The sequence below is a fragment of the Lygodium microphyllum genome, chromosome 1 (genome assembly GCF_053477565.2).
Source record: "Lygodium microphyllum isolate KBCC chromosome 1, Lygodium_microphyllum_v1.1.10, whole genome shotgun sequence".
NCBI classification, from domain to species: Eukaryota; Viridiplantae; Streptophyta; class Polypodiopsida; order Schizaeales; family Lygodiaceae; genus Lygodium; species Lygodium microphyllum.
Window position 1 is genome coordinate 56,754,966 of NC_141135.1, and position 19,341 is coordinate 56,774,306.

The 19,341-nt window shown below is 47.3% G+C and overlaps 1 protein-coding gene across 6 annotated transcripts in view; it reads right to left on the reverse strand.

The window, feature by feature from the left end:
• The window catches only part of LOC148041143 (uncharacterized), a 141,676-nt gene that overhangs the window by 84,275 nt on the left and 38,060 nt on the right, over window positions 1-19,341 (reverse strand). For 5 of the 6 annotated variants that reach the window (XM_087676998.1, XM_087677006.1, XM_087677015.1 and 2 more), the window contains exon 2: window positions 14,866-15,138. In XM_087676998.1, the coding sequence (XP_087533124.1) occupies window positions 14,866-15,138 (273 nt within the window). Of the gene's footprint in view, window positions 1-14,865; window positions 15,170-19,341 lie in introns of all 6 variants that reach the window. The other variant, XM_087677011.1, reaches the window with a different exon arrangement.

Genomic DNA, 19,341 nt, shown 5'->3' on the forward strand with positions numbered 1-19,341 from the left:
CCTTTTGATTGGGTTTTTGTACGGCCCAAATACCCCACACCGGCACAGTCGCATATGAAGATCTTGTTTCACTTTCTTAGATACTGGGGCTGCTGGCACAATTGGACCATTCGGAATGCTTTTCTTTTTGATTCAGCCTCTAATGTTCAGGGACATATTGCGAGGCTTAAAGGTCTCTTGCATTGGCAGATAGATCTCATTCGGCACTCTGACTTACTCTCTCGAGAGGACTTGCTTCCCTAGCATATGGCAATTTCCTCTACGTCTTTGCCATGACTTTTGTAACTCTTTTGTTATTTAGTACTTTATAAATATAACATCCATTACGAAAAAAAAAAGAGAGCTCTGGCAAATACTCCACTCCAGAGCAACCACATATGAAGATTTTGGTTCACTTTCTCCATAGGGAGGACTTACTTCCTTGGCATATGGCAATCTCTTCTGCTTCCTTGCTGTGACTTTTGTATCTTTTTCTATGATCTAACTTTTTGTAACCCTTTGTGATTTGATATGATATGATACAAAAACTCATTATGAAAAAAAATAAGAAATCTTATAAGTACACTAGGTGAAGCACAATGAAAATGATTGATTGATTGATATGAAAGTATAACTTATAGCATCTGAATATATAGGCTAAGCTGTGTACCTAGCCTTTTGACCCTTATTTAATGCTAAGGGTGTGAAAGGTGTTCACTCTTTCAAGAAACACATACACACACGTAAAGTGTCTTCACACATGGGAAAAATAACTAACAACATCAACCAATGACCTGTTTCAGAACACTCCCACTGCTGCACTATCATCTTCTACAAGACACCTCGTTGCCTACAACGTTCATAAACCCTCGCAACTTGGTTTTGGGCACTCTCACTGCTGCATTTTGAGATCGCACCAGTGATCATCTCTAGGCTGTCGTCTTCACTTCAGCCCCTGCATTTTGCTGCTTGGAGGTCTTCATCTGCTATCATAGCTGCATTTTCACATCACAAAGGCTGCCCTGCTGTTCACCAAGCATGATGCCCATTTGCAGGCTGCTGATGTCATTATCTTGTCAGCCAGCTCTGCATTTTCTGCACACTGGACTGCATAAAGTGTTGTCACCATCATCCAATATCATTAAAGCTTTACGGACTGCTGCTGCTGTGTTTCAAGATCCATCTTGAGTACAGCACACTCTCAGAGCTGATACAAGCATCTCTGACTTCTTCCTCAGCTCACCTCCTCCCCAGTCCTATAGACACCAGTAGACGGAGCTCAATCCCGTCACGTCGCGCGCGCTACCCCCCCCCCCCCCCCGCCCCGTCTGATCGTTGGGTCCTGCGGATTCAGCGCCATCGCCATCGCCATTCCCCTCACCAGGGCCATCCCCATCGCCAAGGCCACCGCCATCGCCATCCCCCCTCGCCATCCCCCCTCGCCATCCCCCTCGCCATCGCCACGGCCCCATCGCCATCTCCCTGCGCCACCGCCTGCGTTCTCCGCATCGCCTGCGCCCGCCTTGCCCGCCCTGCGCCCACCGTGCCCCCCCCCCCCCCCCCCCCCGCCTGCGCCCACCTGCCCCCCACTGCACCTGTCCCGCCCGTCCCAGCCCCGTTTTTTCTCCCCTGGCTGCCGCCCCCGCCCCTACCTATCTTTTCCTCCGTCCACCTCCCCGCCCCCCGCGCGCTGCCCTGCTTGGAGGCCTGGCCCTTAGACTGTCACACCACCGCCATCAAAAACAGAAATCTCCACCCCCCCCTTCGCCATCAACACCCCCCCCCCTCTAGTTGCTCCCTCCCCCTGCAGCAACCCCCCCTCCAGTAGCACAGCAGCGTGATAGGTAGGTTCTCCCCAAGGGACGCGCAATGGAAACCTAAGGTCAGCGCCAGCGCACTCAGCAAGTGCCCCCCAGTCAAACACCTTGCGCATAGTCCTCTCTGAGGAGCAGCTCTTAGCCATCCGAGCTAAGGAGCCGGAGCTAATGGAAATAGCGATTTATGGTCATATAGTAGGACATTCCCAAGCCAGGGCCCAGCTTCGGGACTGGCTTCACTCCACATTGTGCATCGGCACAGTGCAGATCGTGGAGGCGGTCCTATTGGGCCAAGGGATCTTCATGGTCCGGCTCAGCTCGGCAGATGCAGCTCGCGAGTTACTCGCCAGTTCACCATATGCGTCCACGAAGGGGGTCATATACATGGTCCCTTGGTATAGTGGCTTTACTGTGGAGGCGTTTGCACTCCACAATAGATTTCTTCGGCACCCAGTCACCCTTCTTTTCCCCGGCCTGGCGATTGAGTATCGCCAGTTGGTGGAAGACTTTGGACAACTCTTCGCCACTGTCCTTCCTGCCTCTTTCGTGGATGCAATGACAGCAGCAGGAGTCCCAAAGGTACGGGTGGCAATGAAAGAGATCAAGAATATCCCACAGTTCCTAGAGATTGAGGCAAGCGGGCACTCCTTTAGGTAGTAGGTCATTGTGACTGGGCAACCAGGGCAGTGCCTACACTGCCACGACTTTGGGCATCAGGCAGCAGTTTGTACGCGTTTCGAAGCCAAGGCGGCTGCCCACAGGTCCGCAGGTGGACGCTGACGGCTTCACACGGGTCCAGAGACGACAGAGAGGGAGATGGCAAGGTGGGGCGCAGCCAGCTCCTCAAACCGAGCCTCATCTCAATAGGGTATTGGCGGGCGAGCGACCCCCTCTCGACAGAGCACTCCACATCCCCCCCCTGTCCGTCCCACCCGACAAGACCGCAGCCCCCCACATTCTCCACCCGCGCCATAGACTATCTCACCTGAGTTCCCACAGGCCCCTCACCCAACCCCCCCCCCCCCCCATCCCATGCCCCCCCACTGACCTTGGCCCACAGCCCCCCCTTGCCAAGGCCACCCCCCCCACCCGCCATGCAGCTCCATCTATCCCACCATCCCTTGATCCTCTTCCCCCCCACCACCCCCCCTACCGAGCACCCCCCTTGATCCGCACCCAGGTCAGGTGAGCCCCCCCAGACCCATCCCCCCTCTTCCCACAGGAGGTGATGAGCCACACACACCTACCTCCTCCGCGCACCAACAGTCTTGTCCCTCCCACATAGCCACCAACTCATCCGCCCCTGCCACCAGCCACACTTTTCCGAGACAAGCACAGTTGTTGCCATAGGAGTTCTTCCACAATGGCCCATGGTCCTACCTGCGAGTTGTTGAGCACGGAGAGTTCCCACTACCTCTAGAGATGGGGATCTTCGTGGTTCGTAAGTCAAGGAGAGGTAAGGTCCATCTACTAGCACAACCAGATGGACCAAACTATGCCTTTTTTCTTCAGTCCTCTTACTCAGGGGAGTGGACAACTACACAGATTGAGGAGGAGTTGAAGAGTCAAGTGGCGGATCACATCTCCCAGTGGATGGGAGATGAAGGATTAGCATTGTTTGCACAACAGTGGCTAGGTTGCATGATGGACATTAACTAGTGGGATGGTGCCGAGGTCCCACACTTGAGTATTATCTTTCGAGCCCCTCCATAGTGGAGAGTTCCAAGGGACGTGATCGAGAAGCCCCCAGCACAGGCGGCCCGTTTCTACCAATGTATAGAGTCGCGATTCTCAGCATGGCTGATAGATGCATTGATAGTACCACCTGGAGCATCTATCACCCCTATGGTCCGGCCGAGGGCCACCATGGAGGATTGGAGTTCACCATCCAGAGACCGGCGGCAAAGCGCACTTGCATGCCTCATAGTCTCTCCTCCTCATTAGCAGCATCCACACCGAACAGATGCCTGTTCAGTCAGTCACAAGTTTCCCCATGAGCTTACATCTTGCATCTTGAAATGTGAATAGTCTCCACTACAGTGGGACATGTGGTTCCAGGAAGTTGATTGTTCGGCAGGAGTTGCAGCTTGCCCTTGCTCGACGGATCGACATCCTACTTTTGCAGGAGCACAAGCTCACCCACACCCAGGCTCAACGGGTTGGGAAGGTACTTCTGGGCAGCTCGCACACTTACTAGGAACACGCCATAGGTGCTCACGGCAGGAGTGGAGGCATATGCACCTCTATTGGCCTGAGTCTCACCACCTGTGTACGAGACCATGGGATGATAGTGGCAGGAAGGGTTCTATGGATCAGATTGGATATTGGGGACTCGTGTATTAGAGTCCTCAATGTCTATGGCCCTACGGAGGTTAGGGCACGTAGCAGGTTTTGGGTAGAGATCGCAGCTGGACTCCCAGAGGTGGACTCCTGGATTGTTGGAGGAGATTTCAACAGAATGGAGGCCATGCAGGACCAGCGGGGCGGAGGCAGAAACTACTAGGGCATGGCTGGGGAGGAGCACGACGCATGGGAGGTCTTTTTGATTGCAGTCGGAGCACGTGATGCTTGGAAAGACCCTGCCTTCCACAGGAGGGAGAGGTCGTTGGACTTCTCCTGGGGATACAGGCGGCTAGGTGGAGTCCTACTGGAGCGGTTGGATAGGTTTTATGTGGGAGAGTGGGGAGGCTTTTGTGGAGGCCAGATTGAGCTGTTGGCAGGCACCACGTTATCCAATCATTGCCCGGTTCTCCTGACACTTGACCCCCCAGCATCCGTCCTAGACACATGATCCTGTCGGATCCCTAACTCAATCTATAAGAGGGAGGAGATGACGAGACAGATAGAGCAGATTTGGACTAGAGAGTGGGACAGGAGGGACCAGATAGCAAAGAAGGTTGCAGAGGTCCTAGCCGAGTCAAGCAGAATCTGCCAAGAGAAAGCCATACAGGCGAGGCAGCAATGTTGGGAGGAGGAGAGAGCACTCCGGCGGGACCTTGCACCCACACAGAGATTATTGCAGGAGGCACCAGGGGATCCCAGTGCCCACCCTCCACGCACAGGAGGTGCGCGCGCTTGCAACCATAGCTGGCCTAGAGGACAGGCGCTCGGAGTTCTCTTTCCGCACCTCAGCAACCTTTTGGGCACGGAAGGGAGACACGATGTGCAAGGAGTTCTTCCAGGAGCACCAGCCCCGCACCGCCGAGAGCAAATACACAGCCTTCGGGATCAGTATGGGAGGACCCGTTCTAGCCCAAATGAGGTGATGGAGATTGCCACCGACTATTACACGTGCCTTTTCCAATAGGAGACAGCTTCAACTAGAGGAGAGAGATGTAGACAGCAGGTATGGGATCACATCCCGTCCCTCGTCACAGAGGAGATGGAACACTCCCTCCTAGCCCCCTTCACAGAGAAGGAACTAGAGGAGGCTTTCCATACACAGGATGGGCAGAAATGCCTAGGGGAGGATGGCCTCTCTAAGGCCTTCTTCACTACCTATTGGGAAGTGATGAAGGATCCCCTACTGAGGGCTTTCTAGGAGATCTTCACCTGAGGACAGATGCCAGGGAGTCTCGCCAGGCCTTATCAGTCTTCTCCCCAAAGGGGGAGACCGGTTGGAGCTATCCCAGTGGAGACTGATCACCTTATTGTCAGTGGCCTATAAGGCGCTAGCAAAGATGATTGGTAGGCGACTACGCCCGTGTTTCCAGATATCATTCATGATACACAGACAGGCTTTGTCCAGGATAGAAGCATCCTAGACAATGTATTTACATTCAGACTGGTAGTACTACTCTTGAATTTCGAGAAAGCTTATGACAGGGTGGACTGGAATTTCCTAGAGGGCACCATGGTGAAATTGGGATTCCCCCACGCTTGGATTCATGGGGTCTCCGGTCTGTGCAAATCGGCCACCAGCAGGATTCTCATATGCGGAAGGAGAGGGGAGGAGTTTCAGCTAGAGAGATCGGTTCGACAGGGTTGCCCCCTGGCCCCATACATGTTCCTACTCTTCACAAAGGCAATGTCTTACTTCCTCAGGTCACGTGTGAGTGGATTACGCGGCCTTCGACTTCCAGTGAGAGAGAAGACTGAGTTGTTAGCCTCAGAGTACGCAGATGATACAAGCCTCTACATAGAGGACGATGAGTTGATGCTGGAGAGAGTGAGGCTAGCTCTTAACATGTTCTGCTTTGCAACGGGAGCTAAAATCAGCTGGCAAAAGTGGGTTGGTTTCCTCACAGACCCGGACTCCAACATGGAGTGGGGCATCCACCTGGGATTTAGATGGGTGAGCAAAGGGCAGACCGTCCGATACCTAGGGTTCCAGGTGCGACTCGACATCACTGCCCAGCAATTTCTTCCTGTCCTTGATTCTATTCGGAGGAAACTGACCTACTGGAGCACAGTTTGCCTCTCACTAGCCGGTCGAGCCCTGGTGGTTAACCAGGTCCTCCTAGCGACGGCCTGGTACATCACCTCGTGTTAGCGCTTCTCCTCATTGTGCAGAGTGCAGCTTCGCCGCCTAGTGCCGAATTTCCTTTGGTCTGGGTCTGATGGCTCCACGGATTCCAGGGCCAAGGTGGCGTGGGCAACCATCATACGACATAGATCAAAGGAAGGGCTTGGGATCATAGACCCAGAGTATCAGAGTATGGCCCTCTTGGGCAAGCTAGTTGTCCACCGTCTCACACCAAGTGGGCAGACCTGGAAGGCCTTATTGCAGGAGGGCCTTCAGGATTGTAAACCGAGGCTTGGCGGTGAGTGGAGGCCATCCCTGAGATGGATCTTCATGTCAGCCCAGTTCACCTCCCCAGATCACCTTTCCTTCACAGCCTACTCCGCGTGTGGCAAGGCCTCCGTAAGGCCCTAATCCAGAGCCCCCCAGGTTGCCAGGAGGAAATAGACCGTCAGCCGGTGATCTGGAACCTCCACGTCAAAGATCGGGAAGGGGCATAGATAGCTGAGCGCCCCCACATCCAATGGGCGCTGGCCCAGCTCGTACCATCAGGACATGGCGGGAGGTGTACAGGATGGCGGACGAGGAGGTGCTACAGCGAGTATCACGTTGCTAGAGAGGAGTGGAGTTGAGGAGAAGAGAGATAGATGCAGCAATACCTCCGTAGTGGCTTGCTCCTCTGATACGAGAGCCAATAGAGCCCGGGGAGGTATGGGCAGCTAGGTTTTCACTAGCAGGCATCCCCCTTCAGGTGGCAGGTAGAGTGGATGGCGCCCCGCAGTGGACTTTCTTCGCCGTTCAGGAGGGGGGACGTCTGGCCCTTGACAGAGGGCAGCAGGATGAGGGGATTGCCACCCTTTCGTGGAGGAGGATTCGAGTGGTGGGTCTTCAAGGGAAGACTTGGCGATTGAACCCCTATGTTTTCTGGAAGGAGCTCAAGGAGTGGCGCCTTTGGATCTAGGAGGGCAGACCACTAGATGAGCTGGAGTGAGATCCAGGAGAGTGGCTATGGCTGGCCTCTATGGCCGTCAAAAAGCCACCTAGGTTCCTAGAGTACACTGCCAGGATTGGCAGATATGTACTGATGAAGGAGGATATGGACTGGGCGCCGTCAAGCAACAGGCACTAGGCGGAGCACAGCATCACGGAGCCCTTCCGACAGACCTTCTGGCGCCACCTATGGGATAGCTGGAGGCCGAGGAGGGTGTCGTATTTTTTATGGCCGGTGGCACATGGAGGCGTGGCGGTGGGAAGTTGGCTTGCCCAGATGCAGAAGGAGGGAGGTTGTAAGCGCTGCACACAGCAGCCTTTGGAAACCTCAAAGCACTGCCTTTGGTAAACACTGCCTTTGGTCATGTGAAGAGGCGCAGCTCATGTGGAGAGGAGCATGTTGTATCCTTCGACGTATAGCACCCAGCCTTGGGTGTATCTCATGGGGAGCTTTCTGTTGGCAGGCAGTCAGCCAAGGCCGTCACCTTTTGTATGAGGCCGGGATGCAGGACACAATATTCATGATCGAAGCAGGGTCATGCGCAGTGGTCGGTCTGGAGGCTCTACCCATCTGCCATGTACTGGAGCCCACAGCAGACCGCTCGGAGGTATGGGAGATCATAGGGGGTCTTACTAGATGGCATATTTGGAAGGCGCGGTGCCAGGTGGCTTTCGACGGAGAGAGACTTTCAACACATGCGACCTTAGCAGAGCTCTGGACCTCCATTATCCACTCCCTCTGCAACCGATGGGATCAGGTGCAAGGCGAGTCCAGGGCTCGTCAGGAGCTCCGTGGTCACTTCATGCGTACTTGGGGCGGCCAGGGTCTGTTCTTTGTGATGCAGGCAGGCAACCCCATTTGGCGATATAGCCCCCCCATGGCTTCTTGCCCCCATCCCCCCTAGACTGCCTTGAGAGGCTTGTATACATGATGTATTGGTGACTTTGCATCCACTCCAGCTAGTGTGTTGAGCATGAGCACTCTGTTGTAATCATCTTTTTGAGTAATATAATCAGCCACATTTTACTTGCAAAAAAAGTCCTATAGACAAAGGGGTCGAAGACTATCATTATCTTTGTGTTTAAAATTGGATGACTTTGGGAAGATGACTCATCCCAAAGATAAGTGTTGGAAGAAATACCTGCACCTTTGACCTAGTGCAAAGAAGGGACTGAAGGAGTCAAAGACTGCTACATCAGCCACAACAACAAAGTAAGTATCCATCAATTTGTACAAGGTGGATGACACTACATTCGTGTCCTCTTCTTCCAAAAAGTGGATAGTGATACATTGACTCTAGGATCTCCATGACAAGGCTGTCACTATTGGTGACAACTCATCAATGCATGTTTATGGTGTGGGCACCATTCCTCCAATCTCCCACGAACAAGATCCTTGTTCCATAGCCAAAGACTTTTATACTCCTAATTTGAGCCTATAGCACATGGCCTCACTCGTCTTGACACACAAGTCATCTTCATCAATGAGGATATTAGGGTGGAGGATGCTCCATCAAGAGATACCCTTTGGACAGGTCATCAAGATGGTGGGCTTTATCAAGTCACAATCCTTGCAAGTCTTCTTCCAAATTGGGTACTCTTTGGCATGTCCACTAGTGTCACCTAGATTATGATGCCTTACAACAAGCTAGTCACAATCATCTAGTAGAAGGATCACCAAACCTCAATTCACAACTTTCTTTGCTTTGTCCTAGTTGTCTTTGGAGCAAGAAAAATCAAAAACCCTTTCCCAAACAAGCTACTTGCAAAGCCACTACCCCCTTAGAGCTTATCCATATAGATTTGTGTGGCCCCATGCACTCCTCTTCAATGGGCAAGGCTATCTCTTTGATGCTAATTGTGGACAATTTCTCAAGGTATGTTTGGGCTTACTTACTCAAGCTCAAGTCAGATGCACTTGGCAACTTTTGTGGATGGAAGACTTAGGAGGAGGATTAGTCCACTAGGGTTCACGTCGTTCAAGTTAATCTTGGTGGCCGGTTTTTCTCCTCAAATTTCGATAAATTCTATAGGCAACATGGCATTTTGATGGAGTTTACCAATACAAGTACACCATCAACGAACATTGTGGTGGTGAAGTGAAAAAACATGACCATGTTGGAGATGGCTATGTCCATGCTTGAGCTAAAAAGGCTTTCTCACTCCCTTTAGGTTGATGCACTTGCCATAGCCATTCATATCCACAACAAGCCTCCTTCAATTGTTGTTCTAGGTAAGACCCTCTATGAGGGCTAACATGGGCAAAAGCCCTATGTTGCTCACTTTCAAGTATATGGATGTGATGCCTACATACATTTGCCAAAATATAACAAGGGGAAGTCGGATGCCAAATCACATTAGTTAGCAGCCAGAGGCTACATGCTCTTTGAAAACTAATTCATGAGAGGTAGTTATGAGTTGGGATGTGGTGTTACATGAGGATTCTTCTCTTCATCATGTCTCTTCTATGAAGAAAGCATAGGAAAACCCTATGACTACTTTGATGACATGTAAAGAAACTGTAGGGTTTATAGTGGAGACGATAGACTATATGACAAACAGTTTTAGTGAATGAGCTCAAAAACTCAAAGAAGGGAAAAATGTTGAATCAAAACTAATGATGATACCATTGGGAGCCCGTGGCCTTTGTATCTCTAAAACAGGAGCTAAGGCGTGAACCACGAAGTTGGAGTGCCTCAAGATGATTGCACTATCTTGGCTGATAAACAGCATCATCTTGGCTCGAGATGATTGCACTATCTTGGCTAATAGACAGCATCACATATGAGGGGATTTGCACACTAGAGGGAGTGAAACACAATCTTCCAAGGAGGGGGGATGTCCATAGATGAAGGTGGACTGTAGTGAAGGAAGCGAAACACTGTCCTCTGTAGTTCTGGTGATGATGAGGATGATTTCCAAGGACAGTTGCAACAAAAAGGAAATTGTTTGCTGATGGAAGGACACCTGCAATAGCACAGCTGGCTGGAAATTCCTATGGCGAGGTCTCTAGGGGCAGCAGCAGCAAAAACAGTATTGTCTCCACATCAAAGATGAAGATAATAACTGCAATAATGTCAAGAAGGGCTGTTGTACACAGGTGACATCCTGCTGTAGGACCAGCAACACAAAATGCAGCTGTAGGAGAAGTTATGGACCTTCAGATGCAGAACCCAGGCGGGCAGCAGGTCACCAATGGCCAGCATCTACTGGGTGGCAGCCCATCTGAAATGACAACAGCTCCAACTTGCACTAAATAAGGCGGCAGCAGCTGCATTGTGATAGCATCCAACAAGAGTAATGGCTGAGATAAGAAGAGTGAAGAAGAATGGGATCTCAGAGAGTAACCAAGAGTGATAGTAGGGATGCCACCAGTATGCCCTTTATAGGGGATTTTGGTGCATTTGTGCTACTATCCAAATAGAATCCTTTTAACCATACTTCAACCTTTTTGGGTCTGAATTAAGAATGATAATTAGGCATTAACGCATGTCAGTTTATATCTAATGCTAGCCTTAATTTTGATTGCTCAACACCCCCTCTCAAGCCCAAAAAGGTGCCCAAGATGGAGAGAGAGACATGCACCCATAGATTAGCTTAAAGATGTAAGACGATAAATACACAGCCGAATCCCCCATTAAGGCCTGTCATGTGGCAAGGGAGTTGATGAAGAAGAACATCAGTAAGCTAAGAGGAAAGCCCAATGTATTCCACCCAACCATTTGAAAGAGGAAGACCAAAATAGAAGTACTTGCACAATATAATCCAAGAAGGGAAAGAATTCCACTAGAGAGCAAACCTACGAGGAAGTAATGATAGGTGAGGGTGCTCGAAACTCCGCCTTGGGAGAGAAGCCACTACTTTAGCTGAGGGTGCTCGAAACTCCACCTTGGGAGAGAAGCCACTACTTTGTCTACATGGTGGTAAGAAAGCGAAGGCGTTCCTAGTCCTAAGCCTCAGAAACAAGGACATTATCCTTGGCCCTATGCTGGACAAGTTTTGAAGGCACGACCATCAATGCATGGCTGAAAATCGAAGGCTCCAATCTAGGCAAAACCTATAGATCTTGGGTGTCCATGTTGAAAAGGATAATGGAGAAGGCCAAGGCTCATCGACAAGACAAGTATGTGTTGGCATGTGGGGGGGAATGAAATGCAATCCACCAATGACCTCTAAAGCCCCCTCTAGACCCCCCTTCGCAACAAAAAAGAGGGAATCCAAAAACTCATGAATGACGGCCTCTAAAGAAGAGGGAATATTCATGAAGAGAGTTGACGAAGGTATCTAGGATGGGTGCAACACTGGAGGAAGCAAAATACAATCCTCCCAACAAGTACCAAATGTGGCCTTCCAATGCTAAGTAGGAGAGGCATGGTAAGGAGGGGAATCACAAGTAATCTCCTCAATGCTCATGGTATGATGGTGGAGCTTGTATTTAGGGAGTTATATGAGCGAGCAAGAAGGTATATGCCACCTGCGTATAGAACTCAGAAGATGAATGAGTTCTTTAAGTTGAGGCAGTTGAGCCTATCTTTGGAAGCATACTACTTGAAATTTGTTTCCTTGCTAAAATACGCCCTGACAATGAGCATCCACCAACAGGTCTCGAAGTTTTATGATGGGATGAATCCGCCAATAAACACTCGGTTGGAATCAATGCATCCTTCGGATTTGCAAGTGAAAGGTGAGAAGGATCAAAGCTTGCACTCGAGAGCTATGGTGGGAGAGCAAGAGCAAGAAAGAGAGAGAAAAGAAATGGGAACTCCAACAGTCACAATGTGTGACGGGCCTTCCTTTATTCAAACTGTCACTAAAAGAATAAAGAATAAAGTGACGGTGATGGGCACCCGCCACCTGTAGTGTGCAGTGGCAGTGATTGTCGAGCGGAGTGTGGAGCTGAAGGTGGGGTTGAGAAGCCACCATCTCTCAATGGAGAGAATTCCCAAACCAAGGGTCAAGAAAGCTAGTAGGTAGGGGAAACCTCCATAGCACATTGCAGCATCTCCAAGAGGGCTTATGACCTCTTGAGGTCTTAGACCCTCTTGTTCCTCGAAAGGCTTGATGCACATTGTACGCATCTTATTGCCTTCAGACTACTCTAATAGCCAATGCTGAATAATTTGTACCACAAGAAGGTGGCACAAGGAGTGCTTGTATGTAGACATATATACTCTGGTGGGTGGGGAGCAAAGGTTGATGATGACAAGCTTCAATGGAATGCCTTGACTTGTCACAATAAGTGCACGCAATGATCCGTGCTCCATCCTGTGGGGAAAAAGCCATAACACTAATGTGGCACACTTGTGATGGGAGGATGAAGGGGAGAAAAATGTAGTCCTCAAAGTTATCGTAGAATGGAATGGGGAAATCTGAGTTGACAATGGTTGCACCACTCCCCGCAACCTGTGTTCTTCATGCAACAGAGGATCTTGAGCTCTTGGGCACTTGTGCTCTAATACCATGTAAAGAAAATATAGGGAAATGGTAAACCCTATGATTGCTCTAATACCATGTAAAGAAACAATAGAGTTTGCAACAAAGACAAAAAACCTTGATAGTGAATGAATTCAAAATAGAAGAATTATGAATCAAATCTAATGATGATACAATGGATTATGGGGGGCCCTAGGACCATGCTTGAGGTGTGAACCACTGAGTTTGGCAATGACAAAGTGCCTTTAGGAGACTGCATTTTCAGGGCTAATCAAGTGGCAACACCTATGAAGGAAGCTACACTATGGAGGGAGAAAAATGCAATCCTCCTCCAATGGGGGATGTCAAAGAAGACCATGGATGCAGGTAGACATTAGTGAAGGGAGTGAAACAAAATCCTCCATAGCTATGGGTGATGACAAGGATGACCTCCAAGCGCAGCAATAAAAACAAAATTGTTTGCTAATGGAAGGACTTGTAGAAGCAAAAAGGCAAATGTCTGCTGGCTGGAAATGCTGCAACAAGGTCTCCAAGGGAAGCAGCAACAACAAGGAAATTATCTATTAATCAAAGATGAAGACGATAGCTGCAATAATGTCAAGAAAGGTTGTTATACACAAGCAACATCCTGTTGTAGATACAGCAATACAAAATGCAGTTGTAGGAGAAGATATGGACTTGTGAACGCAGAACACAAGTGGAAAGCAGGTCACCAATGATGGGCAGCCGCTAAACAGCAGCTAATTTGAGACGACAGAAACTTCAGGATGTACCAAATAGAGCAGCACCAGCTCCCTTTGATAGCATCCACCAAGGGCATGCAAGATGAGGGAGTAGCAATCAAAGAAAAGGAATGCTTGAGAGAAGAAGCATGATGGAGTGTGGGTACCCTCAGGAAGTGATTGAGGGGAGATGATAGGAATGCCCACAACATGCACTTTTATAGGAAATTTGGTGCGTTTGCACTACTATGCATATAAAAGTCTTTTAATAAAAAATAAAGCTTTTTGGGGCTGAATTAAGGAGCAATGATTGGGCATAAGCTCACACCCCTATTGGAGGACATTGCAGATCACAACCACCTTCCATCCATCCCCACTTGGCATTCTACTATCACGGCGTTCTATTGCCATGTTCTACTGCTGCGTTTTACTGCAGCGCTCTACTGCCGTGTTCTATTGCTGTGTTTTGCAGCCTAGCTAGCATCAGAGGATTGGGCTTCACTCCCTCCACAACTAGTCATCATCTTCTTCATCCTTGATGGCATCATAGGGCTGTGCTTCACTCCCTCGATAACTATCCTTCACCTTCTAGTGATTACTTTGATAGCCCATTGCTCGAAGGCCTACATTTCTCTGCCTTCATTGTGCAAGTTCCCCACAAGTGTTGCTGCCTGTTGACTCAGACAGGACAATGCAGTCATCTTTTGAGCTTCAGCTCCACTGTATCAACTTTTCTTCTCATAGCATGATTCAGTGCATCATCACCGTGTTCTTTTGTGTTTCTGAGTTTCTCTTCTCTCTCAGTGTTTGCCATAGACACTTTGTATTTCTCCCCACAAACCCTGCTATCTCTTTGCACCATCACATATCTTGACATGATATTAGAGCATAGTTGTTAGCTTGACACTGTCAACTAAATGTCCAACTGCTAGGCTCAAGCCTAGGGCATGGGAAGATCACATGCAAAGCGATGAAAACATTGCATCAATAGGCAAGCTCGCCAAACTAATCAGCAAGTCTTGGTTTTGCTGCCTTGTCACAATAACACACTTAATTACAATCGTGTCAACTTTGAATCTGGCACAAGTTACTATTATAGACAGCATATATCATTTCTATAGCTAGTTTTCTCAAGAATTTTGCATAGTTTCCCAGAAAATACTATTTGTAGGTCATATGCTGTTTTTTCTTGGGTTTGAAGTACTTAGCCCACAGTATCTCTTGTCTCTCTGCCATCATCTCTTGACAACAAGGAGATGGTGCACATTTGGTAATTTTGATCAAGTTATATTGATGTTAGCATCAGTTATGCACTTGACACGTCCAAATGTGCAACTCTCTAGAACCAAATAGGTAGAATGATAGAATCATAAATGTGGTCATAGTCAACTAGACTAATTTGCTTGGACATTTCTCTGTTCTTGCTATTTCTAATGAAACGTGTTGGGATCTAAATAAATACCTGTTCTTTTATCTCTGTAACCGCGTACACATTGATAATCTGCAAGCTTCTCCACATGTACATTGTCAAAAAAGGGCTGATTCTTGTTAAGCAGAGATGTAGAGGCTTCAGTTTGTGTCTTGTCAGTATCACCATGTTCACCACCTCTTTGACTTTCTTCGGCTTCCATTGTCTCTGGTGATATCTTACATGAAAAAGCAACTGCTTCAGTTTGTGTCTTGTCAGTATCACCATGTTCACCACCTCGTTGACTTTCTTCAGCTTCCATTGTCTCTGGTGATATTTTACATGCAAAAGCAACTATCTGCATATGTTATAAGACAATTAATAGGCTGTGTACATGTAAAAAGCTCCATGCTCTAGTTTACAAAAAGGATGAACTTAAGAAGAGACGAAACCTTCCAAGAGTATAAAAGTCTAATGCACCCAGCATTTGTTTTACAAAATCTAATTCACTAACCACTCGTAAATCTCAGCAGAATTTCATAACATCTCAGTCAATCAAAATACTTCAAAAACAGAAATTTGTGCAGATTTCAAGCATCCGTCCTCAATGTTTTGTGTACCATCTCAAACCAGTCAAGAGCTATATTCCTTCACATTACATTTGAGATAATAAAGCATGCATTGGATGCTTCTACAGCATCCAGACAGGTCCCTTCACATTACATTTGAGATAATAAAGCATGCATTACATTTGAGATAATAAAGCATGCATTGGATGCTTCTACAGCATCCAGACAGGTCCGATATGGGAGATCGAACTGCAATAAAGGAAGGCGAGGCAACTGGCAAGCTCCTCAAGACGTCACCAATTAACTCCTATTGTGAAGAATGGATTACCTTGAACACATCTACGACGGATGTGAGAGAATTTTGAAAGATCATCTTCCACTGGCTGAGAGGACCATGTAGTTGATCTTGGATTATTAATAAACCATATGCCTACCTGGTAGCTATAGACAGATTTCAAGAATGAAACACAATAGTACCCCAGAATGGGTCTAGTAAAACAGAGAATAGCTAGGGCAGCAAGAATGGTTTAGAGAATCAAGTGGTTAGGGGAGTATAGCCTTCAATATAGTATATCCAAGGAGTAGTCATGGATAATATGGCTACAGCATTTGGATCTTAGCCATCTGACAATTATGATGCTGAAGGGAAAATTCTCAGCCTGCATTGTGCATTCATGAGAGATATGTCCATCAATGTTCCTTGAGTTTTGTCTTTGAGATATGAAATTCGTATAACTTTTCTTCCATAGTAAAAAATAAGGAACCCCTGTGATTTTCAATTTGTAGATAGGTGGGCAAATGTTTGGTTGATCAATGGTGAAGAGTTTAGAAATTTGGGCAAATATTAAGAGAAAACCCTATCTTTTCGCTGTTTTTGGGCAAATTATAGACCAAATGTGGGATAATTTTGAGTTTTCAAGCCTTAAAAATTAGCCTAGTGACCAAGGAAACCTTCAAAAAATAGCCTTTGGGCTAAAATTAGCACCTAATTTTTACCCAATTGTGACATCAATGACAAGGTTCAAGGCCATGACCATCTAGCTTGGGATGAAAGCATGGTTTGTGAAGAAGCATCTTTAGCACATTGTGGTGATGAAAGCACGGTTCGCGTAGAAACATCTTTAGCACATTGTTTCAAGATCTGCCTTGTGTCCTTAAAAATCCTCACCTCTTCCACCCAATCCAAACAAAGAAAACTATAAGGAAGTAGTCCTCAATTGGGACGACAACAATACCAAAGCATATTTAGTATTTACTTGATGTATCTCAAAGGAAGTCCTTTTGGGGATTGCCTCCTATTGGCCACCTCCAAAGGTGTGGAAGAAGCTCCAACTTATGTACAAGGATCCACCGACCAATACCCTATCGTTCAACTATTTTTAGGTGAATTTTGAGTCAAAATATGTAAGTTTAATATATGGGATATTTTTTGGGTTTTCAAGCCTAAAGAATTAGCTCGATGACCAAGAAAACCTCGGAAAAATAGCCTTTGGGCTAAAATTCACCCCCAATTTTTACCTTGAACTTTTCTTTCTTGTGCAAGAGTATGGTTTCTAGTGGCCACTAAGCAAAAACCAGGATCATCAATGATAAATAGACCTAGATTTGTCACAAAGTTCTGGAGTGGGGATCCTACTCAAATGGTTTCCTATGATGAGGAAAGAAAGTGAAACATCTTCAAAAGATAGAGGTGATAACACCTCCACATTGACAGGCATAGATTGCAACCAAGCACGGATTCTAGTGATCAAAGGAGTCCTTCCCATAAAGTAAAAGATGGCTGCCCTCTCATGAAGGGCAGCAATCTACTGTAGAACTAAATCAGCACCCATAACAGCAACCACATGTTCCCCTTCCAGTAAAGAACTCGCTTTACCCTCATTGGCTTCAGCATATTCCGACATAAGATGATTGGCAATGGCCAGCATAAACTGAAAAGACTCATTAGTCTAAGAACACCAAGCATGTACATTTTGTTGAGGCAAATTCAGAGCACACAAATCCGGTTCTTCAACCGACATCTTACGACATTTACCATCTCATCCCCTTCCATTAACTGCCCAAAATCTTCAACGGACAAATCACCATTTGATTCTACCAAGTCTTTATCGTCCCCATTCCCAATACGTTGGTCTAGAAAGGCCATATCAATACCATTAGATTCCTGCAAATTCGCCATATCCGAGATTTATGCTTTATTACACAGTTTATTCCAACCCTGACTGTCTGTCACATAACAGAACTGAATCTATCTCTTTCTGCAGGCTGTTGTACCTCAAGTCCTCTACGCAAATCTATACTCTGCTGTACTATTTGTATAGACCTTTTCACAATCTCTCTCACTCACACTCTGTCTTAACCGGGATCCAGATCACACAACCTAAAATACCCCCTGATGTGTTCGCAAGCGCCTTACTGCAGATTTGTCACTTCCATCTAAGGATGCAATAGGTCGACAAGCTAATCACTGGTCTCCATGTCCTAACAGGATGCTTGTTTCTATATTTGGGTTTCTTACATAGCCAATCTCTTTCTCTATGTGTCTGCACAAAGGGCAAACAACAATCCAAATAGGGCAAGTCCCCCCTTGTGGAAGAGATTTATGATGGACTGAGGGGGTTTTTTCAGGTTCCTTGCCGCTTCCCGGAAGTGTGTGTTCATATTATGCAATGTATCCCATTGTTCATGGATGGTCAATTAGTTCATATGGTTCCATGGAGGCCTACGCAGAGTTTCAGGAGGTACTTAGGCAAGCATGTCCAATTTGGGTCGAGGTGGTTGATTTTCCTACACATCTTTGGCGATTTCTTCCCTTGGTTTTGAGATCTCTTGGTGAGGTGTTGGTGGAGCCTTGGTTGGCCTCCCGCAATAGGAATAGGGCATGTCTGCTTTGGGATACAGGGAAACCTCCCCCAACCTAAGTTCATTTTGAAGTTCCGGGGTTGCAAACTTTGATTTATGAGCTGAAATGGGGCACATTTGTTGGACACTGTTTCAAATATGGGCAATTGGGACATTTCATTTCAGAATGTGATAGAAGCCAAGAGGTATTGCAGCGGTCTATGGATCCTAATTTGGATTTGCATGACCATCATCCCTAGCAGATGGTTCAGCAGCCTGAAGTTGCTCTTGAGACGATTGTCTAGCAGGGAAAAGTAGATGGAAAGAAGGTTGCTTCTCAAGCTGGTATTGAGCGTGCATCGCTTTCGGTGGGTCAGAACTTGTCTCCTCAAGATAATTCTTGGGTTACGGTGGTTCGCCGTAATGCTAGACAGGAGCCTCGATCAACTCCTATTCACCCAACTCCGCAGACTATCACTCAAACTTTTCAATGCCGAGGTAGGGGGTTCTATATGAAACCTCAACCTGTAGTTGGTGCAAATGAAAAAAGGGTTTCTAATTTTGCTCTACGCTTTGACTCATGAGGGAGGCTTGTACCTCCTGGAGATGTTTTCCATTCCCAGCAACAGCAGCTTCCTTCTCGTACTTTGATTGCTAGTTTGCAAAGGGCAGATCTAGTAGATGTTATTCGAAGCGAGATGGAAAGATTTCAAGCAGCCAAAGCAATTGATCTAAAAGGAAAAGGGAAAGTGGAGTTCAGTAGTTTCCTTTTCTATGATCCATCATGAGAATTGCTTTGTGGAATGTTAAAGGTATTTCTTCGGGCAGTAAGCAATATCGGTTGTGGAAAGTTGTGTTAGCCGGCAATTGGGATGTTTTTTGTGTTGTGGAGCATAAAAAGCATGCTTTGGCAGGATCATCTTATGTATATAAGGATTATTCAGTCTTTTTTACTCGTCATGTTCCACATAAATCTGGAGTTATGTTGGCCGTCAAATCTTCATTGCAGCCATCTTTGATTTCTCAGGACCATCAAGGCAAATTTATAATTTTGAAAATCCTATATAAGGGAGAGGTTTTATGGCTAGTGGGTGTGTATGCTCCTTCTACTGCTCGTAAA